Source organism: Pygocentrus nattereri, chromosome 4 (genome assembly GCF_015220715.1).
Source record: "Pygocentrus nattereri isolate fPygNat1 chromosome 4, fPygNat1.pri, whole genome shotgun sequence".
Classification (NCBI taxonomy): Eukaryota; Metazoa; Chordata; class Actinopteri; order Characiformes; family Serrasalmidae; genus Pygocentrus; species Pygocentrus nattereri.
This window is the reverse complement of record NC_051214.1, coordinates 10,423,485-10,446,153: the sequence shown is the minus strand read 5'-3', so window position 1 is coordinate 10,446,153 and position 22,669 is coordinate 10,423,485. Positions and strand designations below refer to the sequence as shown.

The 22,669-nt window shown below is 39.1% G+C and overlaps 1 protein-coding gene across 1 annotated transcript in view; it reads right to left on the bottom strand.

The window, feature by feature from the left end:
- Positions 1 to 15,307: 15,307 nt before the first annotated feature.
- Positions 15,308 to 22,669, bottom strand: part of gabrr2b (gamma-aminobutyric acid type A receptor subunit rho2b) — a 57,356-nt gene continuing 49,994 nt past the window's right edge. The window contains exons 7-9 of the mRNA XM_017697668.2: positions 20,641 to 20,793; positions 19,257 to 19,465; positions 15,308 to 17,635 (exon numbers count right to left, since the gene is read on the bottom strand). Coding sequence (XP_017553157.1) covers positions 17,327 to 17,635; positions 19,257 to 19,465; positions 20,641 to 20,793 — 671 coding nt within the window. The 3' untranslated portion in view covers positions 15,308 to 17,326. The remainder of the gene's footprint in view (positions 17,636 to 19,256; positions 19,466 to 20,640; positions 20,794 to 22,669) is intronic.

The following is a 22,669-nucleotide window of genomic DNA, read 5'->3' as shown; positions in this document are numbered from 1 at the left end:
GAGGATTACTGTTAGACGCTCCGTCACTGTTACAGATCTGATGGCTCTTCTACCAAGAACACATTCTTCAGATGCTTTTCATTTATCGCAGCAGTGCTATATTTAGATGCAGCACACAGTCTTGCCTGAAACTCACTTCTATTAGGGAGGTGATTGTTCTGCAGAAAAGCATCTAATCTGGACATTCAGATGAACGTATAACCCTCACAAGCAATGGTCAGTTAAGTTCATCCTGTGCGGAAATGAGACTCATGATGAATAAATCCTAATAATCGTGCCAGAAATAGTGTGCCAGTTCCAGGAAGCTGAGTTCTAGTGAGGCTTTGGGTTATTAATAGAAACGTCCACCACTGTCCACCTTATGTTAACAGGAAGCTGTACTTCTTTCACTTCCTGTGACATTACTGCTGATGTTGGACCAGATGTGCTCTGGTTCATTATGCATTACGCATTTTGTATATTGATTTGACTATTCGAATGTAGATGTATAATTACATATTAAGTACATAGTTGTTACATTGACACTCACTTTACATTGTATCCTCGATGGTTGAAAGATAACAATTCAGTAGAAATTACAGAGTCTTTGGCGCAGGCCCCATCCTCAGTCCAGGTCTTGAAGCATCCAGACCCTTTCTCATTTACATTTTTATGGCACTTGACAGACAATCTTCTTCAGAGCAACTTACTACTTTGTTTATTTCGCACAGCTAGGTGGACGTAGTGTTAGGAGTCTTGCCCAAGGACTCTCTTTGGTGTAGTGTAGGATGCTTACCCAGGTGGGTCATTGAACCCCAGTCTACTGCATAGAAGGCAGAGTTGTTACCCACAACACTATACCAACCATTGCTGGGCATGCCAGATAAAGACAGCAGGGGCTGAGCCTACCCCTGCACAACCAGGCAGGGACCCAACCTAGTGGTGGTGGTGGGGGGGGGGGGGGGGGGGGGGGGGGGGGGGGGGGGGGGGATGTAAAAACATAGGCACCTGAAAGCAGCAGAATAGGTATATAGGTTGAGTCATTTTAAACAGGTGTAAGCCCATGATTGTTCAAGATCACTGAATGCACGAATGACATAGCTTTAGAGTCTTTCTTAAATATTCCATTTTTTCTTTGGATCAAACCGAGACCATACAAACAATAATACATTTTCAACTTCAAAATCAAATGTTAATTTAGTGTATTGTATTTCATATGAACTGAAAATTGAGAATCCTCATTTTCAGCTTATTTAACAATGAGCGAAGAGGGAAACTTGATTTATATATAATTACACGATGCTTTTGCATTCACTACTTACAACTGTAATGTCTTCCAGGCTTAATATATTCAACAAATCAATATCAGTTTATTGAACATTGTCACGCACCCCTCAGGCTCTGACACTCACTTGGACTCCTCTGGAGAATCACATGACTCCTGCCACCTCTGACCTGCCTTCACGCACCAATCACCGGTCTCACTCTCTTGAATACTGAATTGGGTCACCTGTGTTGTATGTCATATGACTGATTAGCTTTAGTTGATAAGCCCGGGCTTAGAATAGGATCATTGCAAAGTATTTTATAATTTGTCGACCTACTGAGAGTTTTCTTTCGTATATCTGCCTGACTGTTTATGACCCTTTTGCCTGTTTTCTGATTACATTTTTTGCTATTCCCTTTGAATTGTCTGCCTATGGTTATTTCTCTGTGTTCTGACATTTTGGACTGTTTTCTGGACTCTTTTGTCTCGCCCTTTGGATTGTTTGTTTACTGTTATGTTTGCTTTCAGGCTAAGTTGTTCGGTTTTGACCCACTCGTTCTTTATGACTACGAGCTCAGATTACGTCTTTCTTGTTCATTTTCACCGCAAACATCTGATTGTGTCATTACAAACATATGGTATACACCAATTTCAGATTTGATAAATTTGCTTAAGCCAGTGGAAACCAAAAAGTGTATAAAGATTTTCCATATAAAAAAAAAAAAAACAAGTGAGGAGCCTTGAAATGCCCAACAAACATTTGTCCAATCAGACTTTTTTTTCTCTGTGATGTCTGGGTAGGTGGGTAGGGCCAGTGGAGTGTTCCCATTAGTTAGGCCTTTGGGAACTGAACCGAAGGCCTGACACATTACATTACCAACATAATTAGGAAGTAACAGTGGAAATAACTAAAAGCTTTCATTTGCAATGGGTGGGACCAGTTGTGCAAGAAAAAATTATTCTGCCTTCTGGAAGTTCAAGACATTTGGGTGGCAGCTCTATGTCGGGTCTCTTTACTGAAAGAATCACTGTTAAAGTAGAACACACATATGTAATGTCTTTCACAAGCTTTAGATATCCATCTTTAATCTAGAATGCCCCAAAACAGCATTAGCTTAGGGCTTACCTTCTAGTAACATCCCCATAGGGGAGCTAGCAAAAATGAACAATATTGTTTATTTATTTATTTTATTTATTATATTTATTTTTTTTAGTTCTGACATTTATGGCCTGAGCCATTACCTAGCGATAATAGTCACAGTTCACCACTTGTTAAAACATTCCAACGATGGGAAGCCAGTAGACCAGGGTCCATATCACAGACATTCTTATTATGGAATATTCATAATCTTCAGTTTACTGCAGTTTAGTGTTATTCTGACCTTTTTACATTAATAATGGTAGCTGTAATTCTTATACTTTTTCAACATTATTTCAATTACTACTTTACATTTCAGCTGTGCTTGGACCTTCATTTTCTTGGTAACAGACAAGACAGTTGATTGTTGAATAAAATAAATAGAAAAATAATTCCTAAATGAAGTTAGGATTTGCTTCAGCAATACACATTTGTGAAAAATCTTTTCTTGACCTGTGAAATCAACCTGTGAAAACATTTGGCTTTTCTTTGAGTCATTAAGCTTGCACTCAAAGAAAATAAGAAACCACTGAACAAAATTAACCTTGGCAAATTCATAATCATTAATGAGAAAACACAGAAACTGTCAGAACACTGGAATTCAAGAAACTAGTGGCTTTCAGAAATACACAGAGAACTTAGAATTGCTTGGAATTTAAATTGTTGTATGTACAGCCTGACATCTCAGAGTAACAGAGACCTACACAGTGGTACATATAGCAGCTCTAATGAGTCCAATAATGGGCAACAGGAGTGGGTGATCACGGACAGATATGGGTGGGCAGTGTTAGAATATTGCTGCAGTGAGCCTAACTGGAGCAGAAGAATAATCCAGATCATTGTGGAGACTTGGAGCCTTACAAAAAAAGAATGTTTTTTGCTTCACCTTATGAACTTTTAAGTTGTTCTTTGTTTGTTTGTTTGTTTGTTTGTTTTTGTTTTTTTTGTAAGTGTTTGCTTATTGCAAAATTAATACCTGCACCACATTCCAAAAAAGGGACAGGAGCATGTTTACTACTGCATTGCATGAACTTTTTTATCTTCCTTTTTCCTCTTATTAATCATTTGGGACCTGAAGATGAAGTAGATTTAAAACAGTTTTAAAAGCATTTCTTTCATTATAAAGTCTTTATTTGTTTTTGTGCTTGAGCAACCACACCTTCTGATAACACAGCCATGTTGCTGGAACACGTACAGAATGTTGCTTGGTGTTGATCAGTATTACAGAAAGAAAGGAAAGAAAAATCCGGGTCCAAGCCCCCATGAGCGTCGCCAGTGGCAACAGTGGCAAGGAAAAACTCCCTAAAAGAGGAAGAAACCTTGAGAGCAACCAAGACTCAGAAGGGGAACCCATCCTCCTCTGGTTGACGCCAGATAGCAAACATTGTTACTATGAAGTATTATAGAACAAAGTGGGGGAAAAAAAGAAAGCAGTGGCTAATTTAATTTGTTTATGATTATGCAGCAGCAGCAACAGCGGCAGTCAAGCCGATGGCTGGTGAGCAGTGGTACCCGATCAGGGCAGAAGGGCCAACAGCATGAGATGCACAGGATGGGCTGCTGTTCAACTCGGCAATCAAGTTTTAACAGTTTTCAAGGGGGAGGGCATTCAAGAACTAAATCCAGCATAAAAGGTCATTTGAACAGTGATATAACTGTTCAAACGCTGATGAATGTCTTTATAGAGAACATCTGTCAAATCATCTGAAAAACCTCAGCATATAGCTACACATATTATACATGCTTGGTAATATAAACATATTGCTTTACAGTGTACATAACTCCAGTTAATGCTCTCAGTGTACTATGTGTATTGGTCTTGGAGCCCCTACAGCTGTGTTTGCTGTGTTTGAGGATGTGTTGCTGCTAATTGAAAGCTTTATTCCACTTGATTTCTGAGGTCAGATAGAGTAGAATGGGTTTCCCCCACTGAGTCTCTTCCTTATTGGGTCTGGCTTGCTCAGGCATGCGTAAAATGGCTTAGTGATGGCATTTGTTGTGAAAAGCCCTTTACAAATAAATGCAATTGAATTAAAATGCGTCACTGCACTGGTCAAAACTGGCTCGCTACTTGCATCGATTCCAGATTGGGGCTTTAATGTCAGTGTGCTGCTTCAGCGTGCAACGTTAGTGCTGTCTGCATAAATGTGCAATGCATGGAATATTCTCCATTTTATGGAACCTAAACTGATAATGACAGTGAGGTGAAACAATTATTCAGACATTGTTGTTTTTGTCATTAAAAATACTTCCAGTGCATATATCCACTACAATTTTACACACAGTGTCTTTTGACTTTGTGATTACATCAAAAATGGTGTATTCATAAAGATATGATTCATAAGGATGCAAAGTATTCAGCTACCTCAAATCGATAACATTAGTATTTTGTTACAAAGCCATTGTTGCCAATTAGAGATTTGAGATGTCTGTGGTAAGAAGTAATTATTTTCAGAGGCATTGTGGTTCAGTTTTGGCCCATTCCTCTTAGCAAACTGTCAGAGCCCACCATGAAGTTTTATTACACACGTCTATAAACTATATATATATAATATATATATATATAATAGTTCAGCTAATTTGCACTGAAGTAACTTGTAGTTACTGAATAATAAGTCTTAGTATGTAATAAGCCTGAGATTTTAAGGGATTCAATTCCCCCTTGTAATCTTGTGGAATTTAACCCCTTAAAATCCCTGCAGTTGCTGAATAATAATAAGCCTTAATATGGAATTATGGGATTTTAATATTAATTTTAAAATGAGATTTTAAAGGGTTACATTCCCCAAGGATACAAGGTTCATTTTGATGGACTCCATTTCAAAATCCTCCATAAATTTTGAGTTAGACATAAGTCCCATGCGAGTGCCTTCACTGTCATTTTTAGAAACAAGTCTTAATATATTTCTTGTATATTTGTGGTCATTTGTGGTCAGATGGGCTGTGTGGAGTCAATGCAAAACAGGACATGTAATTTCAATGGATTATATGGAAGGATTATGTTCCCTGACTACACTTACTGAGATGTACCCTTGAGGGTCCCACCCCAGTGACAAGAGCTGTACTGCCGCAGTGACAGTTTAGTACCTTTTTTTCTAGGAGTGTTGGCATCTAGCATTAGCGTTTGAGCGATTTTCACCAAGAATCGCAGGAGAGGACTCAAGGACTTGTGATCCAGAAATTCACATGCATTATCTTGTCTTCTAACAAGAAAGGTTCTGATTAAGAGTGACAATCAATGACAGTAAATGACAATTCTACTGGATATACTCTTTTCTAAGTTGGTTATGTGCTCTTCCAAACATTAACTGAGATCTCCATGTCTCCTCTTCTTTCTTTGGGGTGGTTTTTCAGATGTATCTCAGGCATAGTTACAGTTGCTAAGATATGAAGGACCAACTGGGTGAATCAGTTTGCTACATCGCCACGCTGAAGCAGTGCTGCAGCTCTAGACAGAAGACAGAAGCTATATCAGCTTTTCCTAAATTTGTATTTGAGCGTCTGTTTTTTCCCAAAATGGACACCAAGACTTCATAATAAGTTTATGTTTTGGACCCCCTAGAGCAGGGGTTCACAACCCAAATGTTAAGAAAAGCCATTTTGTCCTTTCAATAAAAATCAAACCACCTTGGGAGCCAAAACATTTTGTGTCCACTTTACCATCTTGGCTGTAAATATGTCTAAGTAGCTGCCAATGTACTAGTAAAGGCTACAAATGAAATCTGAATGAAAATTCATAATAGCAACTTAATTTACTCTGCTTTAAGGTTAAGCACAGCTATAGCCACTTTCCTCGCATCTCTGGCAGGAGACTTGAGTGGAACTGTTTCTTGTAAAATGTCTCTCAACATTCCGTTCCACCTTAAATGGTGTCTGAGACGCCAGATGAGGTGAAATATGCTCCAAGTGTAGCCATCTTTGACTAGTTTGAAGACTATCTTGTGCCTTTGTTTAGCACTGCGCTCTATTTTAACATAATTTTAACTTCTTTGAATCTCTTACTGTATAGTGTATTTTATTCTTTGTCTTTAGCACTTGAACTTACATTTTTTGCAGATATGTAAGTGTATTTCAAAGCTGTTAGATCTCAGGATGACAAGCTTTATTATTATTTAATATTCAACATTGTTTAAAGTACTTTGTCCTCATTTTTCCTCATGAGGGTCGTTTTGATTTTTGTAAAGCCCTTTGAATTGCCTTTGTGTATGAAATGTGATACATTAATAAACTTGCCTTGCCTTGGCCTTAGCAATAAATGTTGCAGAGGAGTACACTCTTGGGTTATGGCCTTGTTCAGAGTGACCAGGCAGCTTTTTAATGTAGTAAATGAATGCTGTTATTTGTTTAGAAATGCAAGTGGTTATATGCACTATATATTAAATATGTAAGTACATTAAATTAATTATATCTAAATACTTGTCTCCCTAACTTGATGCACACAATTACACTTCCTATTCTATGTTCTGTTCTTCGTTATATTTTATTGTTGTAATTGTCTCATTGATGCACATCCTCTGTTACTGCAATGATAGAATTTCCTTCTGAAATTAATAAAGTGCTCTGTCTGATGCAGATGTTAATAAAAAAATGTAATTCACAAATTATTGATAGACAATTTCCATGTCTTACTAAATAATTTGTACACATTTTAAAAGGTCAGAGGACAAACTGTCACTGATGTGAAGCACCTAAAGTGTGTGTGCTAATTGCTCCCTCTTGTGGAGAATGTTCAGCTTGCTCAACATGAGTGAGTGTGTTACAGGCCAAGTCTATGATGTACTTCTAAAAAAACATGTCTATCATTGCATACATATCGAAAATAAAGCATCATATCACAGTTTTGTGTCAAACGCATCTTCAATTACATTGTCAGCAGCAATAAGTAAGCCTGTTACAGAGGTAGTCTTGGTTAAGCATGAGTGTTTTACATTTTTTTTCACTACATTTTAACTGTTACGTTACATTAGCAGAGGTTCATCTTCGTGTCACTATTCCATGAAACTTTCTGCAGAAGGTTTATCTGAACTTTTCAGTGTATTGTATCATTTCTGGCTGTCAGAGGACAACTCACCTCACCAGCATTCTGTCCAGACTCACCAAGTTATTTTGATTAGATACACCAAGTTTGAACTTTCTGCTTCTTCTGGTCTTCTTGTCTTCTTTCTTCACAAGGTTGTTTTCTGCAATCACGCATTGTCAACATCAGAATTGCTGGCTTCTTGCTCTCAGACAGCTGTGAAGTCCTCATGCTTGATTGATCAGTCTAGAGTCCTGAGGCACACAGCGATAGCAGAAGCTTGTCTGCAGTCTTGATGTAGTTGTATTTCGGTAAAGTCTAAGATTCTTCTATCTTCTGCTTTAGGAGGCAAGAAAACAAGTTATGGAACTAGCCAGACATAATTTTCTTCAACCCTACAGATTCTATTCTTATTCTCATTGTTCAGTAGCTACAATGAGACATTTTTAGATTTGTTGGATAAATTAGCACTGCGAGACAAAGACAGTGATTTAGAAATGTATGAACTACAACTGCTCACTATTTCTGTGGTGATACACTCTGATATTGCAGTGCAGATCAGACATGGAGTGATGAATCACGCTTTTCTATCTGAATGTCTGATGGACGAGTCTGGGTTTGGCAAATGCCAGGTAAATGTTGCCTGCCTGACTGCATTTTGCCAACTGTAAAGTTTGGTGGAGGTGGGATAATGCTATGGGGTTGTTTTTCAGGGGTTGCCCTTTAGGTCCCTTAGTTCCAGTGAAGGAAAATGCTAATGTTTCAACAAACCAAGACATTTTGGACTTCCAACTTTGCAGGAACAGTTTGGGGAAGACTCTTTTCTGTTACAGCATGACTGAATCCCAATGCACAAAGCAGCTCCAAAAAGGCATGGCTGGATGAGTCTGGTGTGGAAGAACTGGCCCTCACAGAACCCTGACCTCAACCCTGTCAAGCACCTCACAAATGCTCTTCTGAATGAATGGGCAAAAATTCCCACAGACTCACTCCAAAATTTTGTAGAAAGCTTCCCAGAAGAGTGGAAGCTGTTATAGCTGTAAAGGAGGGACCAGTTCCATATTAATGCCTGTGGATTTAGAATGGGATGCTATAAAAGATTGTGTAGGTGTGAAGTGTAGGGATCCCAATACTTTTGTCTATTGTGTATCTTGAAAATTGCTTTGCCCCAACACTATTGTTCCAAACGTCCCAAAAAACATCATTAAAATGTGCCCCAATGCTCAGATATCCACAACATTTAAAGCAAAGTTCTCTACTTTTGATACATATTTCATATCCTTAATTAAAAATTAAACAGGCTTCAGCATCTATGAAAAAAATACTTTTGACTTCACTGTCAAAGTTCATATGGAGGACACAGTAAGCCTTCCACTGAAGTAATGACAGAGAGGTAGGACAAATTCCTTCAGTGTCAGCAGTGCGTGTCCTGTTTCAAAGCTGTTTCGCTTTGGTTTCCCTGGCAACCTTATCACCCCCCTCCCCCACTTCTCTGGGGGATTGCTGGCTTGGAAAAGCCTGTGGAACGGCTCAAACTTCCCACCTAAGATAAGAGTAAAATATGTACATTTTTTCTTCCAGAAGGCTTCTTCTTTTCCCTTTCGGATTTGAGGTTCAGTCATGCCACCAGCAACGCCAAATATTCCAGAGACCATTCCTGCTATAAATGGGCAGCGATTTGTGAATGGCTTGTGGCGAAGACTCCTTTGAATGGGACACAATATGATTTGTTTGTTTGAAGGATTAGGATTTTTTCTCTTGTGTACAAGGTTGTCCTTGATATGAACATGATCATAATGATGAATAATGATAATAACAACAGTAAAACGCATTGTGTCTTTGGCACTGTGGCGACGGAATGGACAACAAAAGAAGTGATTATGTATGTGATGTGGATTCATATCCTTTGGGGGGAAATGAAAGGTGGGATTATCTCCATGCCAGTCGTAATGCTTTTGTCACATAAACTGGTGTAACTGGAGGTATTCATATGGTAAAAACAGATAGCAGCCGTTCTGTATCTATATAACAGATGGGAACCTTGAAAGCTTTCTAGGCCTCCAGAGAAGCCTAATCATTTCTAAGAAACTGAAAAATGCATGTCTCAGCTTTTCAGTTTGTTTTTATTTAATAGACTCACCTTGATTGCTGTATTACAACTTAGTAAGTATTAAAACTGGTGAAATTAGCCAGCGTAGTACTAGTTCATAGCATAGTTTTAGTTGGAAACACACTGTCTAAGTCTTATATCTCTCTGGTTTGTGGGGGGGTACTGAAGCCTGTCTCTGTGGTCATTGGGAAGAAGGCAGGAAACACCCTGGACAGGTCGCCAATCCATCACAGGGCACACTCACATATACGGCCACACTTAGGGGCAATTTAATGTCTCCAATTGACCAGTGGGAGGAAACTGCAGCACCCAGAGGAAGCCAACACATGCATGGAAAAGACATATAATCTCCACACAGAAAGGATCCTGGTTGTCCAGCCGGGGAATCGAGCCCAGGCCCTTCTTGCTGTGAGCAAGCGCTACCCACTGCAGCACCATGCCACCCTAATTATTCAATTGGAATTTTCTCTGTGGTATGTATTAGACACAGCCATGGAAGCTCTCCCATTGATTATGACTTTAGGAACTGGACAGAAGGCCTTACACATTTGTTCAACTACCAAGATAATTAAGCTGGCTTAGCAAAGTCAACTTACTTTTTTTGTTAACTTTTTATTATCATCATCATCATTATTTGATGCATTTTTGTACCATTTTCAGGGGGTGCAGTTTACAAGCTAGAACCTCAGTCTTAGAGCCTGTACACAAATTGTACACTTGTGCTTTTGGAACCAATGGCACGTACGTTTCTTGTTCAGTGTTCATTTGAAGACAATTTGTTTTCCCATAGGAAATGAATGATGTAATGTTGAGAAAATTCAGATGTAACTGCCACAAATGATCTCTAACACGGCCCAAAGAGACATAAGACTCAGATATATGCTAACACATACATACACGCATATTAGCAACCACCTGGGATACCTTAGCATATCAACAGCCTAGCAAAACTACACTGGAACTGGAGAATCTACTCTTTGGAGACTCCCAGCACAAATATGAGCTTGTAGTCTAGCCAGGTTTCAGTTAGTTGGCATAAATGGAAAACAGCAGTGGTAGCTCTATACTGGGGCTCTTTACCAAAAGAGTCACTGTAAAACTACAACATGCACAGTAAAATATCTGTTAATGTCTGTTGTAAGCTTCAAAACATGGAAAATGTCTAGGTTCTAAAGCAATGTGGAACAGCCAAAAACTGTGTGCATATACAAGTGCTAGCTCGGCGCTAACATTAAACCGCACTGGAATGACAGCAGAAATTAGTAATATTGATTGTTTTTTGGCACTTATGTAATAGTCACAGTTCACTGCTGCTGTGAAATGAATATGGCCTAGATATGGCACAGCAATGGCTCAGCCCACCAAAAGAGAAGTACAATCTTTATTTAGGAATCACTGCTGTTAAAAAAAGAAAAGAAAACAGTTACAGAACCATCATTGACACAATAGATTCTCATGCATTTAATGTTCATTGTAATTTAGGCCTATTCATCTTTTTTGATTAGCTGCAAATAAAAAAACGGTGCATACATTAGTTGTAGTTTATGCAGTAACACTAGAGTAGTCACAGAAAGGTTTAGTGACCAGTGTTTATGGTTTGGCAAGCATGCTAGACAACCAGGTGGAAGAGTGGGTGAAAAAGTGACACTGCACCATTTCCACCAACATTCTGAAAGGAGCCACACCTGAATGGTCAGATTCCTGCTACTGAGCAGGTGAAGGGCTGAGTAATACTCGCAGTAGTGCGAGTATGAGTGAAAAAATTTCAGTAAGATCCAACAAAATAAATGCATGTACGCTTTAAATGCCAGAGCAAACTGTGCAAACAAAAACCAACAGATAAATAAAGAGAAAGCTTTTGTTGTTGTTGTGATTGTTAGGCCAATATAGAACCATGGACTCTGGTCTTGGACAGATACCTTCCTGCAGAGCCTAGTTTCAAACGCAATTTGCCACACCTGCTTCAGACAATCAACCTCTACGCAAGCTCCTGATTGGCTGGATCAGGTGTATTAGGGGTCAGGCAGCTTATTGGATGCAGAATGGAACAAAGCTCTGCAGGAATGTAGCTGTCCAGCACTGCAGTTGGAGACCACTGATCTAGAATGTTTTGTCTCCATTCACTCTTGTTAATTTGAGGACATTTAAGATGACCACAAACATTAGAATGTTGGTGTTGGGGGCAGAATGTTGAGTCTCTGGCCTTTACAAATAAATATGCCAAAATTCACTACAGAAGCTTTCAGTGATGTGAACCCAGTTAAACGATTCCACTTCCATTTAATTGTTGAGGTGTAAACGGCTGTTTGAAGTGGTTTGATTGTATGGAAATATACTGCCTCAGTTTTCTTTCCACCAGCTGTGATAGGAATAAATGTTTATAACTCAAATAATGCCATTTTATTTACTATGCAAAATAAGCAGTGAACTTAGATGACGGGCACTCATCCTCCACTTAATTTGAAACACTTTCAGAGTTTCTATGATGTTGACAATGGGGTAAAACAGTGATAAATCTGAAAGAATACATTTTCTTTGGGAACTATTTTGCCCGCCATGTACCTATCTGCAATTAATGCTTTTAAAGATACGTTTCAGACCAATGTCTTATCTCAAAGGAATCGTGAAATAGTGTCTCAGGCATCATGCAAACCATTTGATATACCTGCTTTCTTTGAGAGATCCTTTAGAGACATTAAACTCTTCAGACATCTGGTTCCTATCCCCACCGCAGTGAACAATTCTGGCTCATTAGGTTTGTCTAGAATGGTGCATTTCATATCAAACCACTCTGAATAACTTTATTTACATCTCACCTATTTAATTAGCAGAAATCAATCATGGTATTTAGCTTTAATGTAAAACTACCAAAGCTCAACTGATTTGAGTAAAACTTAAGCAGTGGTTTCGCAAAACTCATTTAAATCAACTCAAATAAATGAGAGTAAATCATCAAACAGCCCACGGTTAAGGCGGCTCAAGTTTTATGCATTCTTAAGCTCCATCTGAGAGAGAAAATAAATAAATAGACACAATGATATAATATTCAGTGCTGTGCTTTTTCTTAAATTTATTCTTGAGAAAGGTCCTAAGAAAAGTCTATGCCTTTGTGCTCCTGAGGGTGCATAGAATCTGTTCTTAACTAGATCCCAAATAAGAAAACACTGTTGAACATCAGAATCTTCGTAAAAGCTGCATAAGTGTGTTTCAAGAAGACATTTCTTCTTAAGGATGGTGGGTGAATGAGGCCCAATTTTTCTGTATATTACTGTATGATGAATACCTTGAAGTAGAACCCAGTGGTAGTTCTAGAAAATTGTTACAAAGGGTGGTAAATGGGTGATACAATAGGTCTGGTGACTGACAGTTAATTTCAAGGCAAAGCACTACACAAGAGACATATTGAATGCATGAACTGGGGGGGTGCAAACACCCACCCCACAGCAAAGTGGAAGCCAATGATGTGACTTTATTAGTCAGCAATTAGTCATTAACTGGTAAGCCTAAAATTAAAGACACAACCCATTAAATATCAATATATAATAAATGCCAGGTTCTGACATAGAGAATGTTTAATGAGCATATATATATATATATATATATATATATATATATATATATATATATATATATATATATATATATATATATAAGGCCTGGGACTAGCTTTATCTCAGTGCAGCTCAGTAACTTCTGAAAGCCATCTCTCCATACTTCCATACATCACATTTTCCGAAGCAAAACAGTGTGTTTGTAGCCTACCTAGTATTTTATCACCAATTCAAAAACAAACTTGATAAGCCTGCCTGTTTTGATAGGAACTGAATTAACAGTTTAGTGATAGCATTGCTCAAAAAATTTGTTTTTTCATTATTTAATCAGTTAATCTTTTACATCCCTACTTCAGACACACTGTCAAATAGTGGTCTAAGTATGGACCACCAAATATCAAGGAGTGGAACTTCAAAATGACCAAGTTCAGACTTTTCAACAGCATAAAGACAATAAAGCAAAAATAACTTGTGGTTTTTTGACTTCCCATTTTAAACTTTTAATATTTCAATGTAAGGGTTTGATACACTTTGTATTTGATGTAAAAGTGAGGGCTGTCCACAAAAGTTTTTTATTCCTTTACAATTCACTGAAAACATTAGCATTCATTCACTCCTTTACGAGTGCTCTTCATCCACCGTCACAATAGATGATGCTAAAAGAGTTGAATTCTGTCAGTAATGAATGAGTGTCAGTACACAGGTAACAAAGTAATGGAGGCATATCTCAGAAGGCTCAAAAAAGTTCTTAAAAAAACATAGTTCAAGTAAAATGTCACCCATGTGAGAAAACATATATGACCCAGCCAACAGGCAGCACCTAAATACTACATTGTACACAGAGCCCTGTACAGCATCGCTAGTATTCCAAGAAATGAATACATATCAAAATTCTGACCGTCAACCATATTCTGAGATGTGCTTCTAATGAGACATGACGGTCCTATAGAATGTACTCAAGATATTTAATGTTCAAATGGATAAACTTTATTGTTTTTTGCAAATATTCACTCATTTTGAATTTGATGCCTGCAACACGTTCCAAAGAAGTGTTACATCACCTTTCCTTTTAACAACACTCAATAAACGTTTGGGAACTGAGGACACTAATTTTTGAAGCTTTGTAGGTGGAATTCTTTCCCATTCTTGCTTGATGTACAACTTCAGCTGCTCAACAGTCCGGGGTCTCCGTTGTCGTATTTTGCGCTTCATAATGCACCACACATGGGAGACAGGTCTGGACTGCAGGCAGGCCAGTCTAGTACCCGCACTCTTTTACTATGAAGCCACGCTGTTGTAACACGTGCAGAATGTGGCTTGGCATTGTCTTGCTGAAATAAGCAGGACGTCCCTGAAAAAGACGTTGCTTGGATGGCAGCATATGTTGCTCCAAAACCTGTATGTACCTTTCAGCATTAATGGTGCCTTCACAGATGTGCAAGTTACCCATGCCATGGGTACTATCACACCCCCCATACCATCAGAGATGCTGGCTTTTGGCCCGGAGGACACAACGTCCATGATTTCCAAAAACAATTTGAAGGACAGGACGATTTTCCACTTTGCGTCAGTCCATCTCAGATGAGCTCGGGCCCAGAGAAGCCGGCGGTGTTTCTGGGTGTTGTTGATCTATGGCTTTCACTTTGCATGGCAGAGTTTTAACTTGCACTTGTAGATGGAGCGACGAACTGTGTTCACTGACAGTGGTTTTCTGAAGTGTTCCTGAGCCCATGTGGGAATATCCATTACAGAATGATGTCAGTTTTTAATGCAGTGCCGCCTGAGAGATCGAAGGTCACGGGCATTCAATGTTGGCTTTCTGCCTTGCCGCTTACTTGCAGAGATTTCTCCAGATTCTCTGAATCTTTTGATGATAGTATGGACTGTAGATGATGAAATCCCTAAATTCCCTGCAATTGCACATTGAGAAATGTTGTTCTTAAACTGTTGGACTATTTGCTCACGAAGTTGTTCACAAAGTGGTGAACCTCACCCCATCCTTGCTTGTGACCCAATCATGACACTCTACTGTTTCCAATTAATCTGTTCAAAATGTTCCAAACAGGTGTTTTTTGAGCCTTCCTCAACTTTCCCAGTCTTTTGTTGCCCCTGTCCCAACTTCTTTGGAATGTGTTGCAGGCATCAAATTAAAAATGAGTGAATATTTACAAAAAACAATAAAGTTTATCTGTTTGAACATTAAATATCTTGTCTTTGTAGTGTATTCAATTGAATATAGGTTGAAAAGGATTTGCAAATCATCGTATTCTGTTTTTATTTATGTTTTCCACAACGTCCCAACTTCATTGGAATTGAGGTTGTATATAAGAATATCCCTTCACTGGCCACTTTATCAGAAACCCATAGCTTGCTGGTGGACACTTGACTGTGGCCTATATGTTGGTGCACATATTAGTCATTCTTGCCAACGTTGGTCAGTGTTGGAGCACAGAGTCCCTTTGGGCTGGATATTGTTGGGTGGAGGACCACTGTTGGTCTAGCAGTGACACCATCGTGTCTGATACACTCATACCTACCACACACTACCACACTGCTTATGCTACGAATGGTCCACCACCCAATGTCTAGTCAACAGCAGTCCTGTGGTCAGAAACTGGCCAATGTTGAGAAATAGATGATGTGCATAACAACAGATGGGCTACAATCTGTAACTGACATATAAGGTATAGAACTGAGCAGAAGTCAGATTTCACCCTTACTTTAGTTTCCAGTCAACAATGGCCTATAAGTATAAGTTATTCATTTTTAAAGAGATATTTCTGAGAGAATTAGATCTAAGATAATCTACTTGCACAAGGAAAGGCAACATTTAAAAACCTGGAGGTCAAACAAAGATTAAGATATAGAAATATGGAGAGAATGGGACTCTTAACAACCATTCAAGACCTGATAGACCACCAAAACTGTCCCAGATAAACAGTGCTTAAAGCTTTCATCTTTGAGAGAGAGGAGAAAATCAAGCTCCACTCTTGTTTCAGAGCTGAAATCATCCACAGGTTTTTGCGTCCATCCTGCCACTGTGAGAAAACAACTCAACCCTATGGCTATTACTGAGCAAAAGAAATAGAGAAAATGGACAGTGCACTGCCCATCCCAGAGTCCAAATCTCAACATCACTGAATGTGTTTGGATTACTTGGATTGTGAGAAGCAGAAAGTGCAACCAACATCTAAGACTGAACTTTGGAGGTGTGGAAAAATATCCCTGCCAAAGCATGTTTCTAGAAAAAAATGGAAGCTGTAATAAAGGGTGGACACACTAAAGCTTGAAAAAATATATGTGTGATTGTTGAGGCTTTTGTATGATTTTATATCGAATATATATTTTCTGCTTTCTTTCATGATACTAAAAATGAATACCTTGTACTTAATAGCTGTTTTGACTGGAAATACAATACCTGAAGGGTGGTCTCTGACTTTTGCACACTACGGGAGTTACAGCTCATAAAGTGGCCTGTGAGGGGAAGTTCATGGTAGGTGTTTCTAATAAAGTGGAGGATGAGTGTCTGCCTTTTAAATTAGCATAACTGACAAAAAACACAGGACTAGTTATATAAGTAGCTTATCTGTCTTATAAAAACCCATTAGCCTGCCTCACCTCATGCATTGGATGCTGGTACAGTTGAATGGAGGTAAAGTAATGCTCTCCTCTTGGACTGTATGATTTAGCGTGGGTTTTGGAATGCCACAGTAAGCAATACCGGCCAGTAGTAAGACCAGAAAGTGCAGAAAGCACAGAGTTTCACAATTAGAGTCCAAACACATACAGCTCAGCCATGGTGGAGGCGTGACGTCAGCACAGCCAGGAATTCAAATGAGGAGAGAAATGAGCCAAGCTGAGGAAAAGTTGATGTAAATCCCACTCAGCGGTGCATGCCCTCTAACACAAAGAAAATCTGCTGGGTAGATTTGAGCTTTTTGAAAGTCTCTTGTGGTAGTGCCATTCAGACTTTACGGTGCAATGTGAGGGGTCCAAGCACTGAAATCTCTTATTGCCACGTCAAAAGTTTCACAATGTTTTCACAAATATTACATTACTCCTTCATGAGATGAGGTACATCCAGTGATTCGAAAGCTCAATTATATTTCCAGCAGTCTTGTTTCTTACTTGGTTTGTTCATGTACACCAAAAAGCATTAAGTCTTTAGATTCCACTAGTATCTACAGCCAGAAGCACTCCAATTGCACTGGGTCGGCCTGATTTACAGCACTCTCTAGGCCTGTGTTCCCTGCTGTGAGGCAGCTCAGCAGTACACAGACCAGTAGATGAGGTTGAAGAAGATATAGGCCCCAGGGAAGATCATGCGAGAGTAAGTGTCGATGGCATGAGTGTTCTGGATGATGCGGAAGCCCCGCAGGCCTTTCTTTTTCGTTCCCGTGGACTCATTGTCTAGGGACAGGTGGACCACCATGCGCTCCTGTTTCTCAGGGGGCTCCTCGGTGGCCATGGGAGCACGAGTGTACCCTGCCAGGCTGTTACTGTCAGCCTCGCTGTATGTCCCGTCCAGGATCATAGTCCTGCCGTGGGACAGGCCACAGGTACAAGGCAGAGACTGTAAAACAAAGACAAATGCTGTCTTGAACAAGGTATGAGGCTCATCGTATGAAGTCAATTTTACTTATAAAGAACATTTTAAACAACAACAGTCTAACATTCTGTGAAATATCAGTGCACAAGACAAAAACATGAGCCAAACTCATGGCCACCCTGCATAAATATTTCAAAGAAGTGATGTAAAACTGTATTTGTTATATTTTGACTCAAAAATGTTCATGGAGGAAGCATACCTAATGTTCAGTGCACTGTCTAAAGAACCCCTGGAAATAGCCTGTTTCTGGACTCATTCTAATATATCTATCCCTTTTGTTTGTGCTATCTCTGTGGGTGTTTCTAATATTAAGTGGCGTCTCATTGTTTGGCTCTTGCTTCTAATGTTCTGGTTTTGTATTATTCATGTTTTTTGTGCTTTCAGTTTGCCACAATGAAGCTGTCATTAGAACACTAAATTATACCAAGAAAAGATGCTTTGAAATTATTTGATTTAGAGGGGGCAATATGACAAATATATAACGTTGCATTGCTTAAAGAAATTTTCTAGAAACATGATTTTTATTTTTTCAGACATAGTTGCATAGAATACTAATAGAACAGTAAGCTATTTGGTAAAAATACTATCAAAAACTGTGAGCACAATGATTTTTAAAATAATTTGCATACTGTGTTGCAATAATTCCAGTTAAACAGGAGGAATTTTGCTCTTTTTGAAATGAAATATGCAGTTGGTCAGTGGTCTACAAGCACTGACAATATCCTTGATATGTTCAAGGAAAAAAAATGGGCAGTACCCCTCTTGTCACTGGGGTGGTACCCTCAAGGGTACATCTCAGTATCTTTACGCAGGAAACATAAATGTACCATAATCCAACCATTATTGTACCTGGGTGCAAAAGTCTTTAGATGCCCAAAGTCCTTTGACCAACACTGGACATTTGATACTTTTGCTAAGTCCAATATTCTGCTGTTTATTGTAACAGCTGTGACTCAATTTGAATACAGTTTAAGTTTTCTTATCTTTGTCTTTCAAGTCAAACCAAGCCATACCATAAAACCAGAAGCCCTACATTCACTAAACAACATTTCATGCACCAGTAATAAATGAAAATAGAAATTGGCCTGAAAACAGCACATTTTGGCAGGTAGAGGTCTCTGGGCATTGGCCCTGCTGGCCCAGGCAGTAATCTGTCCCTGGCTCACAATGTGCATGAATTCAATCGTCCATTTACAATGGCTGCAGGTTATCATGCAAACCGTAGTTAGCCCACAAGCCAAAAACTGCACCTTTGGTTTTGCACATAACACATTCTAGGAGTTTTAGAATAGTTTATCACTGCTTGTAGAAAGTGATCTGTTTGGCTGGTTTATTGTGCAAATGTAAAGAAGCATTTAGACATTCAACCAATTGATTCAGGTAGACCCAAGTGTCTTTATTTACATGCAGCAGAATGGGTACAATAATGCATTCATATCAAGGCTATGTGCAGAATATTCATGCCTTTTTCACAGTGATAGGCTAGTAAAAGTTTTGTCCCTGTGAAATTTGCTTTCCATACTTGCGAATCTTAAATACAAATTATGAAAATTTTCATCAGATGCAGGCAAAGGTGAAAAGTTACCTGTTCTCTCGCCTTCTCCCTGAGTTTGCGCTCTTTGCCATCCTTTACTGTGGTCAGATAATTCACAGCTGCATACTCAAGGACAGAGAGGAAGACGAAGACAAAACTGACCCACAGGTAGATGTCAACGGCTTTGATGTAGGACACTCTGGGCATGGAGGCATTCACCCCCGTGATGATGGTGGACATGGTGAGCACCGTGGTGATACCTGAAGAAAGAAAATGCAGTAATTACTCTATTGCAACATGTTCAGATAAAAAGCGTTAAGACTTTTCTTCAAAATTCCTACACTCTGACAGGCCATGCAGTAATAAAGCTGTAACAAAGCTATAATAAAGGCTACAGTACTGTTGTAGTTGTTGAGGTTTCTGTGTAATTTCCTGTATATATTTTCCTGCATTTCCTGACACTGAAAAATGAATAACCTGTACTTAATAGCAATTTAGACTGGAAATTAAATGAAAAAGAGTGTTCTCAGACTTTTGCACAGTACTGTATATACTTATGAGTTATGTCAGTACTATTTGCTCATTCTTTGTAGCAGAAGTTCAGTAAAGTTTCTGCACTCAGTGCAATTTGTAAGTTGTAGGGCTGAAATATTAGGTCAGCTTTGGGCAATCCATCTCCTGGAATGCCACAGGATATGCCGGTTGTGGTGACAGCCCTACACAGAAGCACCTGTGTCAGCTCATTCAAACTCTAGACACAGGTGTGTCCGATTAGGGTTAGAACTGCATCCTGCAAGACTGTGGAGTAGGTCCTCTTCTGGTCCACTTCGCTGTTCTGTGATCAGACTCATTAAACAGACTGAACAAGTTACTCTGACCGGGCTCATCAGGTTATTCCCAATCCTAACGTAAAAAGGTAAACAGTGAGCAAATGCCACAAATCATCTAAAACCAAGTTCAACTCATCCAACAAGATATTCAGCTGTTTTAAAATGCAGCTGCATGAAACTCTGCAACTTTAGAACGCTGGATACCAACATCAAGCTTAGAGTGCCTTGGTGAGAGGCTATCATGAGTTTCTTATTATTGCACTGTATATACAGCATCAATAACTCGACCAATAGAGAATCATATGGGAAAAAGTTTAGAACTCTTCGGCTCTCAGCTACAACAGAAAAAATTGATTTCCTGACTGAGTTGCATCAATAATGCAGCTTGACCGTCAGGTTTGTTTGGGTTTGAACATCATTTCCCATGTGGTGTAAATGTTTGAACACCATGGTTCAAATACATGTTTTGTTGATTTTTTTTTAAGTGAAAATAAAGTCAGACTAATAAGAATCAGAAGGCCATTTCAATACTTTTAGGGGAGACTGTATGTTCTAAAATGCCATTGTCTTGTCTAGCCAGATGACTATGACCTAGGCTTAGTTACCTAAGGAGACTCTAGCAGGGACAGCCCGGCGATCAATCCAGAAGGACACCCAGGACAACATGACCATCAGAGTAGCAGGAAAGTAGGTTTGCAGCAGGAAGAAGAAGATGTGTCGTCGCAGGGTGAAGTTGATGTACAGTCGGTTGTACCAACCTGGAGGAAAGGACCAGAAAAGCAGAGTGTTCAAAGCCAAGATACTGCACACATTTTGCATTCACTTGGACAGATCTGAAGTTAGTTTACTGTAAGTGGATTAAAATTTGTACAAATTGGGTCAAACTACAACAAACTGTTTGTGACAAAAACTGAAGCAGATGTCTTGTTCGTGCCATGTCTGAGCAAGCAAAATTGTGGGGAAAATATAAACATTTCAGCTGTCAGCAAAGTAATTTAAAGTAATTTGAAGACCAACATCAAAACATCCTCGCCATCAGCCCTGAAAAGTAGCTGCTAGCTTAAAGGGGCATTCTGGCCTAAAACTGGCACAGTGGTCATCAACCCTGCTCCTGGAGATCAACCTTCTTGTGCACTATAGTTCCAACCCTAATTGATCATGGAATTTTTCTCTTAATAAGTCCTTTATTAGCTGATTGAGGTGTTAGAATTGTGCTGGAGGTGAAACCTGAAGGAAGGTAGATCTCCAGGGGGAGGGTTGATGAATACCCAACTAACATGTTATTTGTTGCACTGTGTCATAATGCAGGGCAACATTACATCCCGCATCCTCATCCATTTTCCATTATCCATGAATTTGTGTCCTTTCTGTGTTTTCATCACTCAGTCTTCTCTCACTAATACCCATCATGCACTATGCAAACTCGTCATACAACCACTAGGAATTTTCCTCATGGTAGAAAACCACTATGATGGCTTATTGGCAGTAATGTTAGCTATCCTTTTTCATTTGCTGGCCAGTAGGAAAACAAACAAGCAAACCACAACAACAGCCCACCCCAAAGCAGGTGTAGTTTTTTCCAAAGTTCCTCCCACCTTCACGATACATCATTGGTTTTTCCTAGTCTTTAACCAAGAAAATGGCATTATAGAAAGCTATGGCACCACTATAAGAGGTAAGTAGGCACGTTCACAAAGATGAAGCAATATTGAAATGCTTTTCATTTTGCAAAGAGTGCCCATTTAATAGAATAAGAACACTGGTAGCATTACTTCAAGTCTTGTCTGAAAAAAACACACACAAGATTTTCAACTCTTGATTATTTTTTGAAGAAATTGGAAGTCCATAACCAAATCCTCACCATCAGCCCGGAAAATAGCCTCTATCTTAATAGCATTAGAATACTGCCAGCTTTTCTTCAAGTTATTTCAACAAACACATGGTATTATTGTGGGGAAAGCAAATGCAGCTGTCAGAGATTTAGACCTCTTGATCATTATTTGAAGGAATCTGAAGACCTCTTCAGCATCAGTCTCAGCAAACAGCTGCAAGCTTAGTATCATAAGAACACCGCTAACATTACTTTTCTATCTCTTTACTTCCACAGAAAAAAGGGTTGTAAACTGAAGCCTTAAGCGCTGCCAGAACAGCTTAATGTCAATCCAACCAGAGGTGTCAGAGTAAATAAAGGCATGAGTGTTTAACCAAACCGACAAAATCCAACTTTATATCGTCAGAGGGCCTTTGTTGATGCTGACACGTTGTACACAGTCAGCACATAAACAGATTCTACTACAGTTCTTGTGGTGGTTCTTCTACAGTTGAAAGTTAGTCTGCTGGCTAACACTACACTGTTAGAAATAAACACACTATGCAGGTACATGATTCATTCATCAAGGTACAGTGTAAGCGTACCCTCAAAGGTACAACAGTGTTTCTAAGGTGCGATGGTGTACCTTACATGAGTTTTTCCTAGTGGAAAAGTAGATATTTGTACCTTTTCATAACCAAATGTTTTAAATCAGAACAATAAAATAAAAAGCCTGGAGACGAGACGGGGTGTGTAGAGATGAGTGCAGTTTAGAAAGTATAATTTCAATGGATTCTGGTATAGTTATGTTCCCTGACTAAAGG